Raw genomic sequence first — 21461 nt, forward strand, 5'->3', positions numbered from 1 at the left:
ACAGTAGATAATCCGTAAAGTGTTCGTCTACAAACTAAGGAATTTTACAAGGCTGCGCCTTTAAATAATAAAACGTGAATTACATTTCTATTGTTCTAAGTATCTTGTATTTAACAAGAAATCAGTTTAGCTATACCAGTATTATACATTTGTAGCTACTTTTGTTGTAATAATAATAATATCGGTTTTTTTTTACCTTTTCTCTGGCACCGTTGCCCTGAATCTGCGGTGACTTTCCATCTGCGCAGTGCTTGAGAATCTGCTTTGCCGCTGTTAGTAAGGCTACTTATCTTGTGTGTGTGCACAGGAGCAGAGCCGGCCCTAGCCTAAATGACGCCATAGGCAAGATTTTGGCTGGTGCCCCCTAGCACCGCCACTAGTTCCGCCTCTGACCCTGCTCCCCTTTCCCAGCACCATCAACCCTCATCATAGCAGTCATCATTTTGGTGCTCCTACCCGCAATATTTTAAATAGAAACAGTGCACACATTCGGTGCGCAGCCCAAACAGGGGTGTGTTCTTGCTGGGAAGGGGCATGGCCACACAATAGCAACCCCAATTCAAATTATGCCACACAGTAGTGCAACTTTATTCACATTATATCATGCAATGGTGTCCCTTATTCACGTTTCATCACACAGTAGTACCACTTTACCTTATGTACATTACTCCTCACATTATTCACATTATACCCTGAGAAAATATTGTATTTTAAGCACCTCCATGGCCACACTGCAACCCAGCACAAAACAGTGTGTGTTGGGCAGAGGAGAAGAGCTGCAGCTGCTGCTGTCACTTAAGGGGAGGGGGCTCGGGGCCCCCACTGGGCCCTTCCATCAAACTTTGGCCTGGGTAATTTGTACCCCCTACCCCTTTCTCTTGGCACCCCTGATAATACCACACAGTAATGCCCCTTACACATGACACACATTATTAATGTCCTTATAACCATAATGCCCCTTACACATTATGCCAACCTTTATTAATGCCCTTCATACACATAATGACACACATAATGCCCCTTACAAATATGTTGCACATTAGTAAAGGCCCTTATACACATGACACACATAATGCCCATTACACATATGTTGCACATTATTAATGCCCTTATACACATGACACACATAATGCATGTTACACATATGTTGCACATTATTAATGCATTTATACATGACACACATGATGACCCTTACACATATGCCGAACATTATTGCACAACCAACCCACCCGCAGACAGCACTCGCACAGCCGCTAACACTGTGACCTCTGCCTCTGCTTGGATACCGATGTTTCCTCATACATCTTGACTGAATAGGCCATGTAGCTCCTGGGCGCGTTTTTTGCAGAAAATTCATCTTATTTGCATTGTTATGTGACCAGGACACTCAAGGAGCTTCCAATGATTAAAATGATATGCGGCATGCCTATATTCGGTGTGCGACTGTGGCTGTATCTGCATACGGAATGCTATGTTACAGTGATTTCCATGAATACACTATTTCATATGCAGATACAGCCTCACTAACACATAGAATATAGGCATGCTGCATATCATTTTAATCAGCAGAAGCTGTTGGTGCCCATAGGCATTCCAAATGCCCTAGGCAATTGCCTAGTTTGCCTATGCCTAAGGCCGGCTCTGCACAGCAGAGTCCCTGGCAGGGCTGGCTCTGTCATTAGGCAGCTTGGGCCAGCTGCCTAGGGGCTCCAGAATCCTAAAGGGCACAGCTGAGTTTGACTGTAACAAAAGTAGGGATGACTACAAAAGTAGGGATGAGAGAAGCATTCTCGTTAAATTGAATGCAAATAGCTGGTGTTGAACTTTTAAGATGCCACCACCACACTTTCACCTGAGGTTCTCAAGTTGTGGTATGTGTATGGTGGGAGCAGTAAGCTGAAGTTTTTTTTTTTTTTTTTTTTTTAAATGTGAACTTTTTCCTAGGTTGCCAAAAAAAACTTTCACAGACTCTAGTCCCTGGACACTTACTAGTCAGTTGGTAAGAATGATATGAAAGGTAAATTGCTCTATTTTAGAGTCCTTACTAATGCAGTAGACACAATGCAGGCTACATTTTTTCTTTCTTTTTGAACGCCCAAACCAATATCTCGGTTACTTATAAAAAGGAATTTTACTTGTTCAACATAAGGGAACAGTCTGTTCTTCACATTTGACACAGCTAAGCTACAGTATACAAGCAAGTTATTACCATTCTGTTACCATGAGGGTACTTATGTATTATCACGGCGCCCAGTTGCATTGATTGTATGCCTTAAGTGTTAGGCATACAATCACATGCGATTGATGCGATTTTGCAGTAAAATCGCGTCGATCGCATCACGTGCGACCAAATCACGCATGCGATGCAATCGACGCGATTTCCCTATAGGAATCAATGTTAAATGGTTAAAAATGGTCCCTGACACCCGATTTCACTTCAGGGGCAATGGTAAATGCGCCCCAGTGCCCCGCCATTAGGTGTATTAGCCCTAATGCCCCCGCATTGTTAACGCCACCCCACCATCAATGCCAACCCGAAATGTGGCGAGGGGCGGCGGTACGCGTCCTCTGACCTTTTCATAACCCCACTATCCACGTCGGTGTGGAGTTGATTTTATATAGTGTGGCGAGCCCGAAGCGTGGCGAGCGGATGAGGAATACGAGCCCAGGCGTGGCGAGCGCACGTGAAATACATGTTAAGTAATCCGCATCCGCTCGCCACGCTTCGGGCTTGGTGGCTCGCTGCGCTCGCCACACTATATCAAATCAACTCCACGCCGACGTGGATAGTGGGGGTATCAAAAGGTCGGAGGACGCGTACCGCAGCTGCTCGACGCGCTTCGGGTTGGCGTTGATGGTGGGGTGGCGTTAACAATGAGGGGCATACACCTAATGGGGGGGCCTGGGGGGCATTTAACATTGACCTTAATGTGAAATGGGGTGTCAGGGAACATTTGGAACCATTTAACATTGATTCCTATGGAAAATTCGCATCCATCGCATGCGCGATTTGGTCGCATGCGATGCGATCAACGCGATGGAAAAATCGGGTGCGGTGATAATACATAAGTACCACCATGCGTTTTTATCTGTTCTCATTTCTACATCGCAGTGCCATCCGATAAGATGATATATCATGGAAGCTGATGGGCAAATTTACTTAAGCTTCTAAAAATTAAAAGAGGTGTTGTTGTCCATAGCAACCACTCAGATTCTGCCTTTCAATTTCTAGGATGCAATAGAGACATGATAGACATCATTTGGTTGCTATGGGCAACATCACCTCTGTCCATTTTTAGAAGCTTCAGTAAATATGCCACTGAAACTCTATGATGATGACTAGAGACAGGATTATATGCAACATAAAAAGCTTGAAAAATACTTAGGTACTTGTTTCCTAGCACGGCCACACCGATCATGATCGTGGGCATCGTTAGTAAAAATCGGGGGCACAATGTTAAATGCCTCAATTTACCCAAATCATCATAGGGAACAATGGTAAATGGTCCAGAACCCCCCAAAAACACCCCATAACAGTGAAATGGCCCCCCAAAATTAGTTTACGCCACCCCACGATCAATGTGAACCCGAAGCGTGGCGAGCGGCGGCGGTACGCGTCCTCCGACCTTTTCATACCCCCACTATCCACGTCGGCGTGGAGTTGAGAATAGAATAGTGTGGCGAGTGCAGCGAGCCACCGAGCCCGAAGTGTGGCGAGCGGATGCGGATACCTGTGAAGCCCGCGAAGGGACGTGTTTACCTGTGAAGGTATCCGCGTCCCCTCGCGGGGCTCGCCACGCTTTGGGCTCGGTGGCTCGCTGCGCTCGCCACACTATTCTATTCTCAACTCCACGCCGACGTGGATAGTGGAGGTATGAAAAGGTCAGAGGACGCGTACCACCGCCCCTCGTGGGCTCACTGCGCTCGCCACGCTTCGGGTTCACGTTGATCGTGGGGTGGCGTTAACTAATTTTGAGGGGCCATTTCACTGTTCAGGGGTGTTTTGGGGGGTTTCTTGCCCATTTACCATTGTTCCCTATGATGATTTGGGTAAATTGAGGCATTTAACATTGTTCCCTATGGGAAATCGGGGGCATCGCGTCTGGACCATTTAAGCCTTTTATAGCCGCCTGCGATGTGACCGACCGATTTTGACTTTTTTCAATGCATTTCAATGGGAAATCGGGGGCGTCGCGTCGCAGACCACTAAAAATTACACCCGATGCCCGCGATTGTGGCCGTGCTAGGAAACAAGTACCAATACTTAAAATATGCATGAAAAATACTTAAAATATGCATAAAAAGTGTTAAAATATGCTACATTAAGTAATAAAAAAAGTAATTTTTCACTTATTTATTTAAAAATCAGCATACAATTAGTTGCAAATAACCCTCAAAAATAGGCCCACAGCATCTGCAGATGTCTAGTGCTGTAAACAGGATTTTTTTTTTCCTGGCTGCTACAGCAGACTGCAGCGTCCAAAGCTCTTCTTGCATCAACTACACGGACCCACATCTCCAGCGCCGATGGATCAAATGTCAGCATAGCGTGTGAGGGCGTGCAGTGGAAGGATTCCTCCCTGCGCCGCATACTCACTGTGACATGGCATTTCCTCCGCGCCGCGTGATGTCACAACTCTTCCGCCCACCTCCTCTGCTACAGAAGCCTTTCTCTTGGTGTAAAGTCCCAGTCCAGGGGCAGGCAAAGGTTCAGGAGCTTCGTAATGGCATCCGCCCCGACTGACTTTTATCAACATGGATTGGCAGCCTAGAGCAGTGTCAGACATAGCTTATATCCAAGGTTCCCCACACTGCGCACATATTGCCCCAGCCTGCACACTCTACCACCAGTGGCGGATTCAGGGGGGGGCACCCGGGCACGTGCCCCCCTGTCATTAATTTTGTAGATGAGGACCAGAGCTTTCCAACGAGCCCAGCCCCATGTCTCTAGCCCCCCGGGAACCGGAGATATCGCCTGGCAAAGCTGTAACATTTTTTCCCCATAGGATAATATGGGACCCGTCAATTCCGACCCCCACCCGGTTCCGACAGCTGCCAGTTCGCCCCCTGGCATCACAGGAGCTTGTGATTGATGTTATTCAATTCCAAATCGCTGGGCCTTCAATATGATACCAGGATGGTCCATATCGGTCAATCAGTTCCAGAGATATAGCATGTAAATCGATTTTTTTATTTTTGAAATGTAATTTCATGGCTGTTCCTGTTCTTTGAGGGCAGATTACTCTGGAACCAAACGTTCCAGTTTTACTGGACCCAAATCATTCAAGGCCCACTCAAAAGTTCTTCAATATGATACTTGTCTCATGTAAATGGGTCAGTTAGTTCCGAAGATATAGCCGGTTAAATGAGATAACTGGTTAAAGGGGGGAGGGGTGGTTTTCTCTCCCCCTCACACCAGAAAATGCAGGGACTAGGCTGGTGTAAAAGGGGCCAACCTGGGAATGCATTTTCTGGTGTGAAATGGGTATTATTTCAAATAGCTGGGACCTGCAGTGCTCGGAATACAGCCAGGCTCTGCCACTGTCAGTGGCTATCACTTCTGCCTGGCGGCGGCTGTCCCCCATTTACCACGAGCATGTATTCCCCGTTGGCAATGAGCATGTAATCCCACATGGCAACGAGCATGGAACCTCTGGCAATGAGCATGGAACCCTTGGCAATGAGCATGTAGATAAGTTGCACTTACTGTATGTAGCATAATTTTTAATAGGCATTATGGTGTTTGGCATAATACATAATGGACATCATGCCGTGTAACTTAACGTGCAATGGACATTATGGTGTAAATGTTTAATGCGCGCCTTTGGTGGACAATGTCCCTGTTTATGAAGTTTATTGTGAATTTTGTCTTAATCTGTGTGGCATTATGTGAATTGTGTCTCAATCCGTGTGGCATTATGTGAATTGTGTCTCAATCCGTGTGGCATTATGTGAATTTTGGCTCAATCTGTGTGGCATTATGTGAATTTTGGCTCAATCCATGTGGCATTATGTGAATTTTGGCTCAATCCATATGGCATCTTATGAATTTGGCTCAATCCGTGTGGCATTATGTGAATTTTGGCTCAATCCATATGGCATTTTATGAATTTGGCTCAATCTGTGTGGCATTATGTGAATTTTGGCTCAATCCATATGGCATCTTATGAATTTGGCTCAATCAGTGTGGCATTATGTGAATTTTGGCTCAATCCATATGGCATTTTATGAATTTGGCTCAATCCGTCAAGGCATTATGTGAATTTTGGCTCAATCCATTTGGCATTATGTGAATTTTGACACAATCCATGTGGCATTATGTGAATTTTGACACAATCCATTTGGCATTATGTGAATTTTGGCTCAATCCATTTGGCATTATGTGAATTTTGGCTCAATCCGTGTGGCATTATGTGAATTTTGACACAATCCATGTGGCATTATGTGAATTTTGACACAATCCATGTGGCATTATGTGAATTTTGACACAATCCATTTGGCATTATGTGAATTTTGGCTCAATCCGTGTGGCATTATGTGAATTTTGACACAATCCATGTGGCATTATGTGAATTTTGACACAATCCATTTGGCATTATGTGAATTTTGGCTCAATCCATTTGGGATTATGTGAATTTTGGCTCAATCCGTGTGTTATTATGTAAATTTGGGCTCAATCCGTGTGGCATTATGTGATTTTTGACACAATCCGTGTGGCATTATGTGAATTTTGGTTCATTCCATTTGGCATCATGTGTAAGGGGCAAGTATAATGGGGTCTAGTATTTTGTTGCATAATGTGTAGAAGTTGTATATGGTGTTGTACACTACACTCAAGGACATGCCCCCTGTTGAGTGGCCACACCCCCTTTTCCAGAGCGCGCGCACAACTACATCCTTCACTTTTGTTGCCATGGTGGGCCTGCGTACTTTAAATGCCAGGGCCTATTTTTAATCCCATTCCCACCCTCTCTCTGCCGCTCTCTTAGCATGTACACTGGCACCACTAACACTGGCCCTCCCCCACCTAAACCCTCTTTTATCATGGTGCCCCCCCTGTCATTTTATCCTGGATCCGCCCCTGTCTACCACTACCTGGCCAGCAGCAGCAGGGCAGAGCAACTTGCGGGTGGTAAGAGGCCGGGGCCTAAAATATGCACCGATACTAGATTTTAGGTAAAATATGCAATAACCAGTGAGAATGGGCAAAATATTTAAATGCATATGCAAATGCATATAATCCTGTCTCTAATGATGACAATGATATAAGGCAATACAAAGCTTTATTTGCCAGCTGGTGTTTACATAACTTAGTTTTATAGGAATAATATCAGGACATCACGGTTGAATAAAATAAAATGACATAATTACCAAATGTTTGCAGTATGTGGTGAATAATAATAATATCAATGTATATACACACATAGATAATTCTGTATATTACCATCTTCTTGTCTAACAGATTCTCAGGACAGGCTTGCACACATTTGGAGTACCCATGTCGCTACAACAATCCTGAGGCCCACGTGCAGACTTGTATACCTCACCGTGTATTTGCTCCAGATGTTCTTCTAAGCCAATGTAAAGTGTCGCTTTCTCCCCTGCTACCTCAGTGCCTCGAGGCTGCTTATTCAGTCCTGGGCACCCACCCATTCTCAAGGCTGGATATACTGATAGTTCCATCTGACTTCTCCAGTCTAGGGATGGCAAGGTAGGTCTGATATCTACTGTATTTAAGATTTTTTGTAATTTTAACAGTGCTGCAATGTATAGCAATATAATGTATCTGAAAACATTATTCAGTTGTCAATATAACATGTCAATCTTGTTTCTGTTACGTTACCATTAACCCTCCATTTTCAAACATCATTGTTTTTTCCTTTTGTTTTTTGGAATGCTAACCAGTCAACCCATTTCTTAAATATTCAGATAAGTCTGAATAAAAATGCACTAGCAGAAAAACACCACATAGTAGTCACCTGGCATCTATAAATTACTACTTCACTCAGTGGAATTATTAATATATATATATATATATATATAGGTAAACAATAAGAGGCGGCACTCCAAGGATTTGTAAATCAAATTTTTAGTGATGGAAGACACCAACGTTTCGGGGCTCTGGCGCCCCTTTGTCAAGGTGAATACATACAGTGAGCTCACTGTATGTATTCACCTTGACAAAGGGGCGCCAGAGCCCCGAAACGTTGGTGTCTTCCATCACTAAAAATTTGATTTACAAATCCTTGGAGTGCCGCCTCTTATTGTTTACCTGCATTGCCTGTTTGGAGGGCACCGAGGTCCCGTGATTGGAGAGGGGAGAGTGCCGGACCGCACACAGCTATTATATATATATATATATATATATATATGCCTATGCAATATCTATAACCAAGCAAAATTAAATATTGAAAGTATTGAAGAAGAGCCAAATGTTTAAATACAAAGTTTCTACATAATGTCGTAACTAAATATACTGTAATAGACTCTTTGTTTATTAAACACAATTAGTAAAAAGAATAGAAGGAAAAAGAGAGCATAGCATGAGCTTACACTAAAAGTGCCCATACGCTGTGCGTTTTTCGTTGCGATGAAACGCGCGCTCCAGGGTACATCACATCGCACTGCACAGAAAGTCTGTGCAGCCCTCATACTTTTCTTTACTAGTTTACATTGTATCTAGTACAAAAAGCCTGCTGCTGTAGTACATTGTATGCTTTTTGTACTAGATACAATGCAATCTAGTACAAAAAGTGCGGAGCACATTGCTCCGTGTATGGGCACCTTAAACGAAAGCACAGATAACTAATATAAAACAAGAAACAATAAACATCTTTAACCCGCAAGCAATCAACTTGCTCGGCCAGGGCCCACATGTTGATCCATCCACGGAATCCAACAGTGCGCTTATAATTAGTGTATGAGTAATGTAGTGTGATTATCACACATGGGTATAAGTGAAAGGACAATGTATTTGGTATTTGGTTTTCCAGTAATTGATATCATGAGGTGTTTTTAAATCATATGTAATAGCATGTTTATTTAGGGTGCAGAAAAGTTTGAACGTATTTCTCCAAACCACTAGAGTAATGCAGGCATTAATAGTTTTTTGTTGTATGTGGTTTCAAGCCAACCCCTGTTAAACAAAAAAGAGGAGTCTAGTGTTAGCCATTTTTAGCTTTGGCCTTATAAATCCATTGTTGGCTAATGGCTTTTTGACTCACTGCCACCACTGTTCATTCATTCATTGCATCATGCCAGTGAATGATATGCCTAATGTAATATGACCAGAAGTACTTAGGTTATTCCAGAACTGGTGGACATGTTGGCAATCCCAAAACAATTAGTTAGGTCTGTCTCCTCAGCCTAAGATTTTGAGCATTTAGCCATGTGTTTTAAATTAAGTTGAAAAGTACTTAAAATGTCAGAGGCAGTCAGAACTGGGTGTAAGATGTATATTTCAGTTTCTGAATTAATCTCTGCCCTTATCCTAGTGTGTATGTGTGTGTGTGTGTGTGTGTATATATATATATATATATATATATATAGGTGAGGTAGGTGCGGCACTCACGGCGTAATAAAATAAGCAGTAGACAGGAGTTGTATGATCAACGTTTCAATTTCATTATCGAAATTTTCATCAGGATACATATATTTCGATAATGAAATTGAAACGTTGATCATACAACTCCTGTCTACTGCTTATTTTATTACACCGTGAGTGCCTCACCTACCTCACCTATATTCATCTCTACAAGACTGTGAAGGCACCGGCTGCAGTTATCTTGTTTTTGGAGTGCCAGACCCCACGCCTGCTATATATATATATATATATATATATATATATATATATATATAAATATATATATATATATATATATATATATACAGAGAGAGAGAGAGAGAGAGAGAATAGGGGAAAAGCAGTGGCACTCCAAAGGCTGTTCAATTTGTAGACAATTTTTACCGAAGCGTCGGTCTTAGAGATTATCACATCATTTGCATAAAAAATTGTCTACAAATCGAACAGCCTCTGGAATGCCACTGCTGTTCCTACCCTCTACTTACTTCTTCACGGAGGCCACCTGAGCAGATGACATTGATGAGCTTAGTGCCAGACCACAACAAGCTACATATATATATATATATATATATATATATATATATATATATATATAAATATATATATATATATATATATTCCAGTTAAAGGGGCTGTACACTCCTCTGTATGGTAATCAAACACCTGGGGTGTCCATCCAATGGCCTATTTGGCCAAACATATAAACAGCGAGTAGAGAGGAACGCACTCACCAGGACTTCTTCAAATTTGAAGAGTTTTAATTTCTTATGTGGATCACAGTGACATTCTCAGGTCATGTGTCGACGTTTCGACCTCGATTTGGGCGGCCTTTCTCCAGACACCACCACAATATCAGCTGAAAACGACCTCAATTTCAAAAAACAATATGAGTATCGGCGAGCAATTTGCTGATCCACGTAGTTTTAGATTGTGCCGGATTTGACAACAGTCGAAAATCTGCACTTTAATTGAATTGGTCGAATGTAAATTCCAGCATGAAATTGAATACCCCCCCCCCCCCCCATATGTGTCTTATTTCTGTTATCAGTTTTGAGTATGATTTGATTGGTGGCATTACCGATACAGTAAAAACCCACGTATAGCTCACCATGTAAGAAGACCTTGCAGCGCGAGTCTACACTGACTGAGCTTTGAAATATTTGCCTGAGACCTTGCTAATGCAGTATAACTAGCCTTGGGCAGAATGTAATAGCTTCAAAGTTCACTGGAGGGGTGGGATGCCAGCCAAACCAATCATTCACAAGTCAAAAACATGCATTATAAATAACTGCTGCTTTAAAACAATGTCTGAGTTTGGCCGGCATCCTTTACCTCCATTACATCCCGCCACCTGTGTCTTGTTGCTGTGCTCTGTCTTGCCATGGTGTATGACGTGTAGCATTACACTGTCTTCCTCAACCTCACCTTTGCAGCAGAGCTTTGGCTGTTCCTCGCCTAGTTTTAAGCCTCCTACACAGCTGTTTCTGTTTCAGTTAAATGGCAACCTACATATGAAAATGAGGATCATTATCACGTGTGATGCTGTGTACACACGGTCCAATTTCCTTTCCGATGTTGACGATATAGTCAACATCGGATCGGCATTGGATGCAGATCGCAAGGGTTTTAACCCTTGCGATCCCGATCCGATCCCGATGCGCGTTCACGTATCGGAAGCCCGAAAGTCTTGGCTGCCTTGTCTATATAGTGCAGATCTGCACTATATAGTCAAGATAGGATGCAAATCGGATGTGCCTTAAGATCCTATCCACGATCTTATCTGATCAGATCGTGGATAGGATCTTAAGGCACATCTAACATGTGTGCACACCATTAGTTATGATTCGTTAATGATGCACCTAACTGTAATCCTACAAACTCCCTGACTTTGTGCAAGTGTACCTAAAAGATGTGATGCTGTTCTAAAGGTAAAGGTTGGTCACACCTGGGGTCCAATGTAATAGGGTATGAGAATCAGAAAGTTAGTTTTTGGGAGATTTTTCCCCTTTTTAAAGCGGCAATCATTTACACTAAAAAAAGGTTGATTTTGCCATGTAAATGAGTTCTGCTTTAAAAAATACAGGAAATATATCTAAATTTTTGATTCTCACACCCTATTACATTTGGCCCCATTTATTGATTTGGTTTTGAGCTATCTTCTGTTCATTCACTGTGCATTTTGTTAAAAATAAACTGTTGAGAGCGACCAGTGGGGGCCAGGGATGGTTTCATGCTCACAGATCTCCGTTCCTCAGCCCCACAATCCTTTGTGTAACCCCACTGCCACCAAACCAAATTTGCAGCTGAACGGGCTGAAGGAGTAACCACAAGGTATCCAGAATACTGCTGAATGTACCAAGGAGAATGGCAATGCCATTTGTACATGGTCTAGTGTCATACTTGGTGCCACTGTTCGGTCTGCCATTTTAGCTCACTTTGGGCCAAGACTGCCACCTAGCCATTTACTGCCGCATTATTGATCCTTCAACTTCCCACTGTATTTTAATGCTATAGATTGATTATCCTGCCCATTAAACCTATGTAGAGCTGCTTCATCTTGTACTTCAAGATTCAAGAGCACCATGGAATTAAGCAGGCAAGGGGTTTCCTGTTAGATGTTAATTTTACCCTTGTATCTCCGATTTCCCATGCAATACTTATTTGCACATAGGGATGCATTTACTAAGATGGGAGTTCTATTGATACTGCAGATTCTATGTATTATCTTCTAGAAGGTGCTAAATAAATAAATAAGAAGTAGAATCTGATTGGTTGCTATGGGTAACATCCTATATTCAATAGAACTCCCAGCTTAGTAAATTTACCCCATAGTGGCTAATTTACGGCTCCCAACTTGGCTGCCTCATCTTGTGCTCAGCGTAGCAGTAAAATGCATGCTTGTTCTGTACTTACAAGGAATTCACAGAGTATCGGATCTCTCCCATGTGCCGTCGGTTACTTCCATTCTTTATTCTGCCCAGTGCAATCCTATGTAGTTTGAATAAAATGGCTGCTTCACATCGCCTAAAGGCCAGTACCCTTATGGCGCCAATATAAATAAATGAATATAATAATAATAATAATAATAATAATAATCTCATATGGTGGTTGATGAACAGAGAATCTAGGAAATAAAAGGTCTCTTTTAGCAGAATATGTAATGTGCATGTGGCTCATTCTGAAACTCATGCCTTCCGATTTTGACTACTGCCATTATGTAGATTTGGAGAGACCATTCTATCAGCACATGTTCCAATTCATCCATCTGTAACTGAGTTTAACAACAATGTCCTTACTCTTGGCCATAGTAAGGTTAAGCCAATGGCCCCTCTGTATCCAAAAAAGAACAGTAGTAAGCTTTCTCAAACTCCATATGCTCAAATTTCACTTAATCCTAGTTGTTTGCTATATAACCACGTTCCCATATGCTTGCAATCAGGGATGTCAGCTGGAAAATCTGTTTTCTTGATTAAAGAAAAAAATGGCAGGAGCACTGTTTGTTTATTCCACATCATGTCCTCAATTCTGACCAGTAAATGTTTTAATTCTGTAAATGTCACAAAAATCCTTAGTTAACAATGGACATCTTGCCAATTAGGCTTTTGATCATCTCTATGTAACTAGCAGCCTTAGCAGCTGCAATTTGCTCACAGTTTCCGGTGTTTAGTTCAGTGAAAACTAATTTCAGTTGTATGACCCACAACCCCTTAACTACCTCATGTATAGACGATAGTCTATTTTGTCCTCCTCTAATCCTGTCCCTCTTTTATTACCTTGTGTCCTGTCTGCAGATTTGTATAAAACACTAGCGTGAGTACAGCAATTTACTGTTGCCCGTAAAGTTTCCATATAATTGTAGTCACCTAGAGTAGTATTATGATATTTACAGCTACAATGTAACAACATTTAAACTGAATTTTTCTTATTTGTATCAAGTTCAGGTGTCTATGGGCTTGACACAGATTTGCACGCTATGCCAATGTTTTTGCATTTTAGTGACGCGCCGTAGTTGGTATATCGGGCAGGGAGCGAGCTGTCCGTCTTCGTTCTGTGCATTGTTTCTCCGCTAAGGGCTATTGCAGCGGTTTCGTCAGAAAATTTTATTTTTATTAATTAGTTGTGTATCAAATGTGTAATTGTAAGGCATAACTGCAAAGTAATAAAAACCTTTTTTGTATGCAATCGAGTGGAGCTCTCTCATAAGTAATAAATATATATTTGTGTATTTATACTATATGCACATACAGTAGATACTCAGAAAGTTATCTACATGAGAATAATGCATCTTGATGTCTGATGACAGAACAGATATATATATATATATATATATATATATATATTCAAATACGTGTATTCAATTTGACACATTTTTTGATCCCTTTGTATTAGTTTGGCCTGTTTAAAAAAAAATTATTCACCAATGCAGTTTCAGTTGTTTTTTTTCTTGTTGCAAATGCATCAGCGAAAGCTGAATAAACTGGGCAAGAATGCCTGCAAATTAACTGAAAAACATGGATCGTCGAGTAATTACAGTAGGTACTCCGATTGAAGTATTACTAAGGCCCTTATTCAGATCGGAACGGTACGGCCCGCGTGCGGCCGTACCGCCGATGTTTTTGGTCTGCACATGCGCAGAGGTGAATCTGCGCATGTGCAGCCCCCTTCGCCGCAGACGGATTTCGTCCGCCGCAAAGGGGGCGGATAGGGGCGTGAGAGGCATCATGCCCTCATTTCCCTATGTGTACGCCCCGCGTTTCATGGGCGTTCCCATGCAAACGCGGGGCGTATGCATGGTAATGAGGGCATGACGCCACTCATGGGGGCGGAAAGCTGACGTCGCCGGATGTCAGCTTTCAGCCCCCATACAAGCTACCACACGGACGATTGTCCGTGTGGTCTTAGCTTGCGGGAGCTGCCGCGGCGTGCGGACCTGCCTTCGATGGTCGACGACCATCGAATGCAGGGGGCAGCTCCCACCATGGTGGAGGCGTAGCCTCCACCATTTTAATGCGGATCGCCAGCCGTCCGTGTACGGACGGCCGTGGCGATCCGTAGGGTGGGCGGGGATTGGTTTGTGCGGCCGGAGCCCCGTGTGCGGCTCTGGCCGCACCAACCAGAATAAGGGCCTAAATTAGGTAATGCTTGAATGTATTGTGGTATTGAATGACTGGATTCTAATATGTGAAAAAAATAAATAGTTTCCATACATTGACCATAAGATTTGTTTTTCATTTTCTGTAAAGTTGTGTATGTTACTTATCAATATCCAACCATTTCAAACTACAAGTTCCAATCAGGGTCATTCATTAAGCTTACCCATGGGTAGGCTTGGAATAATTATTCTTTAGAATTTCAACATTGTTTTAAATTAGTACTTTCAGATCATTGGATGTGGTTTTCGGATCTATGATGCAAGTTTTATTATTCGGGGTTTTGAAGTTGAAATGCATATGTTTGGTGAATTATTTGTTACTGGACCACATGAGGTTTAGTCCAGATATCGCTGAAAACTATAAATGTAATTGTAATTGCCCCTGTAATTAGGGGTTAGAAATACTTGCCTAAAATCTTCTTTATTATTTAGATGTACTGTATGTAGTCTGCTGCAAAAATGATAATCTATATGGGAAAGAAAAAAATCCACGTTAGCCACTCACAACGAGCCATCGATACCAAGCAAATTATGTTTCTGCGAGCCCAGTTTAGTTAACAGATATGTAGCCAATCAGGAGAGGTTTCTTTCATTTCCCAACCAATCACATACCGGCTATATTTCTTCATTGAGTTAGTTAAAAGTGATCATAGTAAATTTTAGTAGATTGTGTAGCATGTTCATGATGGTACAGTGATGTCTTATCACCAACCTGTCTAGCCACGTAGCTTGTGCAGCATCAATATTTTATGCTACTACTCTAGCAATGCCATATTGTGCTTCACTATATTACTAATGCAGAGGCTCACGGGACACTTGAGGTTGCAGAAAGATATCAGGTTGCCCACTACTGCTACAGTATATACAACACTTTTGTCAAATTACATTTCCCTTTCAGTCCCAGTATCTTATAATGGAAGCGGTACATCTGTCAGAACAGACTTAGGTCTACAGTCATTAGGTCGACCCCGGAAGGTCGACTGGCCCCAAGGTCGACAGGGTTAAAGGTCGACATGGGTCAATGTCGACATGGTTTTAGGTCGACATGAGGTTTTCACAGTTTTTTGACCCACATGTCGACATGGACACAGTTGGAGTTGAACCGCAGCCCCTCGCTTCGCTCGCGATGCTTCGGGCACACTATTTTATTCTCCCACCACGCCCTAGTGCAGGCTTTCCCAACCACGGTCCTCAAGGCACACCAATAGTGCAGGTTTTGTAGATATCCAGGCTTGAGCACAGGTGACTTAATTAGTATCTGAGGGATTCTGAAACCATCTGTGCTGAAGCCTGGATATCACTAAAACCTGCACTGTTGGTGTGCCTTGAGGACCGTGATTGGGAATGCCTGCCCTAGTGGATGGTAGGGCATGAAATACCGCCTGTCGGCACATGTCGGCTCAAAAAACAGTGAAAAACTCATGTCGACCTAATGACTGTCGACTTAAACCCATGTCGACCTTGGCCCATGTCGACCTTGGCCCATGTCGACCTTAAGTCATGTTGACCTTGACCCATGTCGGCCTTTAACCCTGTCGACATTGGGGCCAGTCGACCTAAGTCTGATCTGACAGATGACCGCTTCCCCTTATAATACACATATGATTTTTATATGCTGTCTACTGTAATATCTTGTTTTTCTTTTAGTTTAACATTTTTTATTTAGAATTTTTTGCAAGTTTTAGGTGTTTGCATATGAAATATTACTATTATTTATACAATGGAACTTTTTTGTGTAAAAAATGGTCTGTGAATACATTTTGAGCTTTACAGAAGTATTGTCATAAAGAAAGCAGCTTGTTTTACCCCGCACGTATTTCTGTTTCTTAATTGTAATTACTTGCAAGTTTGATGGATGTACAGTAGGTGTAAAGCAAACGTTGGTAAAGCATTATGCAGTAACCACCTAACTTGGCGTTGTAATGTGTTTATTTTTTTGTCTTATAAAGAGAATGAAGGTGAAAAAAGAAACCCTAGCTATTTTCTCAGCCGTTACACTTTACAGTAAACCTGGGTCAGCCATTTCTGTTCGCACATACATCCAACCACATGGAATGCATTACAAACCACCACTTTATGAGTCCCTCTATGACTGTTAGGTAGAGTTCTTTCATTGAGTAAAAGCTCAGGACCATACAGCTGAGATCAGAAATGACTTCAATTAAAAAAATTAAAATGAGCAAATGTGTGTATGTATGTATGTATGTATGTATGTATGTGTGTGTGTATATACAGTATATATGTGTGTGTTTGATGTTCTCTGACCTTCTTGTACACTTTGGGCTGTTTCACACAGTACGGTTCCTGCCGCACGGTGAAATCCCGTACGGCCAGGGAGCCGTGCCGCACTCAGCAGTTGTGAATGGACACTATTGTGTCCATTCACACGGGACGGCCACGGCCCGGCCGCACGGCTGCAGCCGGATCCCCCCACTGGAAGGGACGGCTGCCGGGCTGTGGCCATCCCTGCCATTATAAAATTCTGAGTGCGGCGCGGCTCCCTGACCGTACGGGATTTCACCGTGCGGCAGGAACCGTACTGTGTGAAACAGCCCTTTCAGTAAACGTTTATGACCAGATTAACCTTGAAATCATAGGGCTGTTTCACACAGTACGGTTCCTGCCGCACGGTGAAATCCCGTACGGTCAGGGAGCCGCGCCGCACTCAGAATTTTATAATGGCAGGGATGGCCACAGCCCGGCAGCCGTCCCTTCCAGTGGGGGGATCCGGCTGCAGCCGTGCGGCCGGGCCGTGGCCGTCCCGTGTGAATGGACACAATAGTGTCCATTCACAACTGCTGAGTGCGGCACGGCTCCCTGGCCGTACGGGATTTCACCGTGCGGCAGGAACCGTACTGTGTGAAACAGCCCATATAATCTTTTTTGAATGCATACATTAACCAGGCAATATTTAATATTATATTTTGCGCAGCTTCAAATAAAAGCAACATAAGGCCACCAGTCCTCAAGTACCACCAACAGGTCATGTTTTGTGTGTTTCTGTTGAGATGCACAGCTAAGTTATACTATTTTGCTATCTTTAAATCCCACCTGTGTCCACAGTAAGACATCCTCAAACCATGACCTGTTGGAAAACTTAAAGCATGAGGTTGAGAATCACTGACTTAAGGTGAGAAAAAGGACAGTTCTGAGTTTGCACAGTTTGTAAGGATTCCAGGCTGGCTGGTACATTTTGTGAGACGAAGAAAATTGCAAAGATACCAAGTCACCTTTAATTTATTTAATAAACAGTATATGTGTACGTACAAAAGTAACATACAGTATATGATTTAAGTTAAATAAGCTTTGCAGCAAAGGCGGCAGGGATACCGGGAGCTACTGCGTGCGGGTGAGGGGGGCAGGCGGACTTGGGAGTGGGTGAGCGGCTGCAGCTCCACTGACACTAATGGGTGACAGGTGGAGTGGGCGGGCAGCCAGACTTGCGGGCAGGCAGAGGGGTGGCTGGAAGTACGCCTTCTTCCCCTTGCTCCATCTCCGTATGGTGAGTTGATACGGAGCAGGGGGAGGGGCGGTACAGCGGGCTGAAAGCGGATAATCTTTAAGACCGCTGCATACACACAAAGCGATGATGGATAGAAAACCATCCATCATCTCTAGACATGCTGGTAAAACCAGCCGACAAGGGACCTCACTAGCGATGATGCGGGAGTGCGCATTATCACTAGTCTGCTAACTCTGGGACATACAGACTAGACAACTTTCAGCTGAAAATCGCTCGAAACGGCTAAAATGAGGGAGGTTTAGGGTTAGGTTCTAGGAGGGATGGGGTAGGGTTAAAATACCCAACAGGTTTCTAATCCTGACTGCATGGTTCCCTGCCCAACCCGTTCGTACAGTATGCTGTGTACACACGGTGAGATATTCCTTTCGATTATGACTGTATAGTCAAAATCATATCAAAATCAAATTGAATGGTTTTTAGCCATATTCAATTCTGATTCCATGCGGATGCACACTCCCGTTTATTGTAAATTGAAGAGAAAAATTGACTGTGCATGCAAGACTATACAGTACAGGTCTGTGCTATACTGTATATTCAAAACCGAATGTGTACACTGCTCAGTGTGATTGGATCCCTATTTGATTGGGATCGAATCGAACAAGAATCGCATTGTGTTTACCCGCCTTATCTTGTATGTTATACAAAGTTTCAATGCCATACTGCCATTCAGGGGCGTAACTAGAGCTTCATGGGCCCCATAGCAAAGTACTGAAAGCCCCCCCCCCCCCCCAGCGAGGGGGAGAGAGACATAAAATAATGTAATAATTATATAATGATTAGGAAATGCTACAAGCATTTATGTTGTCTCCATAAACCACTCCTGCCACTGTGGGGATGCAATATCAGGTGTGAAAAGGCAGGGAGGTGGGGGTGAAAAAGGATTTTAAGTTATGCCATAATACCAGGACAGCAGCAGCACAGACAGGACACCAGTGCTGAGTGGGACCTGTCCACTACAGGTTGCATTCAGTGGATGGGGCCTCTAACACTGTGCGATGGAGTCCCATCCATGCTGCTGCGGCCATGGTATTTCTGATCCCTGACATTTCCACCCTCTCCCGCCCCAGTCTATCTCTCCTCCCCTGTTCCACTCACCCGTCCAGCTCCTCTTGGTGGCCTGGGTCCTCCTTCCCTGCCATTTCATAATTGCAGCGTGATCGTTCCTCGTGCTGCGTGGGTGGGTGTCTCCCTGTCCAAAACTCCTCCACAGTCCTGGATGTAAGTGCCACGCTGTCCGCTGCTCAGGTGTGACAGGGTGCAGGGGAGTAGCTGGCCGGTGGGTGCCTCTCTGCACAGACTGCCGGCGCGGATCTGCAAGTTTTCATATCATGCAGCATGATGTCAGTGTCCGCATTCTCTCTGAATCAAAGCAGGGCTCAATGGACTCATGGGATTTGTAGTTTATCATTAACTGCGCAAAGTGTGACCAGTTAAATCTAAACTACAATCCCCATGATGCCACTGTGCCTGCTTCTCTGGCTGGCTACCTCTGACAGGTAACTGAAGCTTAATCCCGGCGGCAGCCTTCACATTGTGGCACTCTAGACATCACCCGCGTAATGGTCGGGCCGGGCCTGGTGGTGTGACGGTGCAGGGGGAGCAGCGGGCCCTTAAGTAAGCTCGGGCCCCATAGCAGCTGCACCCCTTGCACCCTTGGTAGTTACGCCACTGCTGCCATTAGAGGTTTGGAGTAAATCATACTTGATTACCCACCTGGAAAGGCCGGGAAGCTCCATAAAAGCGGATGGCCCTCCCAGCTTCCTTGAAAGATGGGCTTGTCTCCCACATCCCTCCAGCCCCGGTTCCCCACTTCAGATGACTATTTACAGAGTACAGGTGGGTGGAATGAGGGGAACCCGTTGATGCGATTTTTTATTAATCGCATAATTGTAGCCCAGCCAATATACAATGCTTGTTTTTATTGCACTTTTCACACCCATTGGGGGATGTGGTGCCATAATGACCTGGTTGTGTGACCATGCCCCCAATTATTCCACATTCCTGTTGGTCACGCCTCCTATACACCAACAAGAAAAGTCTGTAAGTATGCTTTGAATGTAGAATCATTTTATTGGTTTATTCTACATTTTACAGCAGTTGGAGTTAATAAAGGAAATGAAACATGAAAATATCAAGTAATTATGTATGATATACTGTCACATATAATTCCTAATTTTTAAAGTAAGGACCAAAATAGTGATGGACTATTTTTATTGCTTTGTCTTGTCAGGTGAACTGCATTTAAGAAAATAATCTTTGTATACAGTATGTTCAAATTTAAGCTTCTAAGAAATGGGAAATGTGCATCACTGAGGCACCAGGGGCTTTAATAAACAATGATAAATGTAATTACTGGCCCAAATGACAGCCTCCTCCATAGTTGGGTATCTGTGAATACCATGCCAGCTGTATAATTTTCTGCGCTGCTCCTCCCAGGATCATCATTTTTCTTTGTTCTACATATTCCCAGACCCCACCACATACAATCTCTGTGCACATAAATTGGATTCAGTATTTCAGTCATATTTCAGTTTATAGTTAATTGTTTTAGAATAGACATAATACACTAAGGAGGTTATTCTGGTTGACTCGCAAGGCTGCGAATTTGCAGCCTTGTGAGTCCCCCAGACGCTGCTCGCCGGTCCCCCCCACCCCCAAATGATTTGGAAGGTGCACGCATATCTAAGTGACTCTCAGGTCACTTAGATTTGCGTGCACCCTCGACAGGAACTGGGCGGGCAGCTGACATCCAGTGATGTCAGCTGCCCACAAACCGTACCCATGTCACTGGGCGATCTCCATGGGGATGCCCAGCGTTTGGGCAAATCCCTCGGCCCGCCGCTCCAAGCCTGTAGTCTTGGGTGTGTGCGCCCAGCGAACAGTCTGTTCACCATGGCCACATGCACCAGCGCATGCATATGCGCAGAAATGCGCGTGCTTGCTGTTAAAAACATCGAGCTCACATGTGAATTTGCATGCGACCAAAGCAACCAAAATAACCCCCTAAATGTATATAAATTAGCAGTTGTACCAGTCAGACACTTCCCTGCTTCCTTACCTTTATGTTGCCTTACCACATATGGGGGCTGTATATGCTGTATACTGTCAGTACATAAAATGAAGCAACTATACATATACATACAGTAGTATGAAGTCTTTCCAACACTACTCTGCTTCTTTGCAGCCAGAGACTACTGTAGTTT

At 43.5% G+C, this 21461-nt stretch overlaps 1 protein-coding gene across 1 annotated transcript in view; it reads left to right on the forward strand.

Annotated features, from left to right (window-relative positions):
* AOPEP (aminopeptidase O (putative)) overlaps positions 1 to 21461 on the forward strand; it is a 384109-nt gene that overhangs the window by 70398 nt on the left and 292250 nt on the right. The window contains exon 5 of the mRNA XM_083186692.1: positions 7463 to 7711. Within this exon, the coding sequence (XP_083042818.1) occupies positions 7463 to 7711 (249 nt within the window). The remainder of the gene's footprint in view (positions 1 to 7462; positions 7712 to 21461) is intronic.

The sequence above is a fragment of the Crinia signifera genome, chromosome 1, assembly GCF_055691185.1.
Source record: "Crinia signifera chromosome 1, ASM5569118v1, whole genome shotgun sequence".
NCBI classification, from domain to species: domain Eukaryota; kingdom Metazoa; phylum Chordata; class Amphibia; order Anura; family Myobatrachidae; genus Crinia; species Crinia signifera.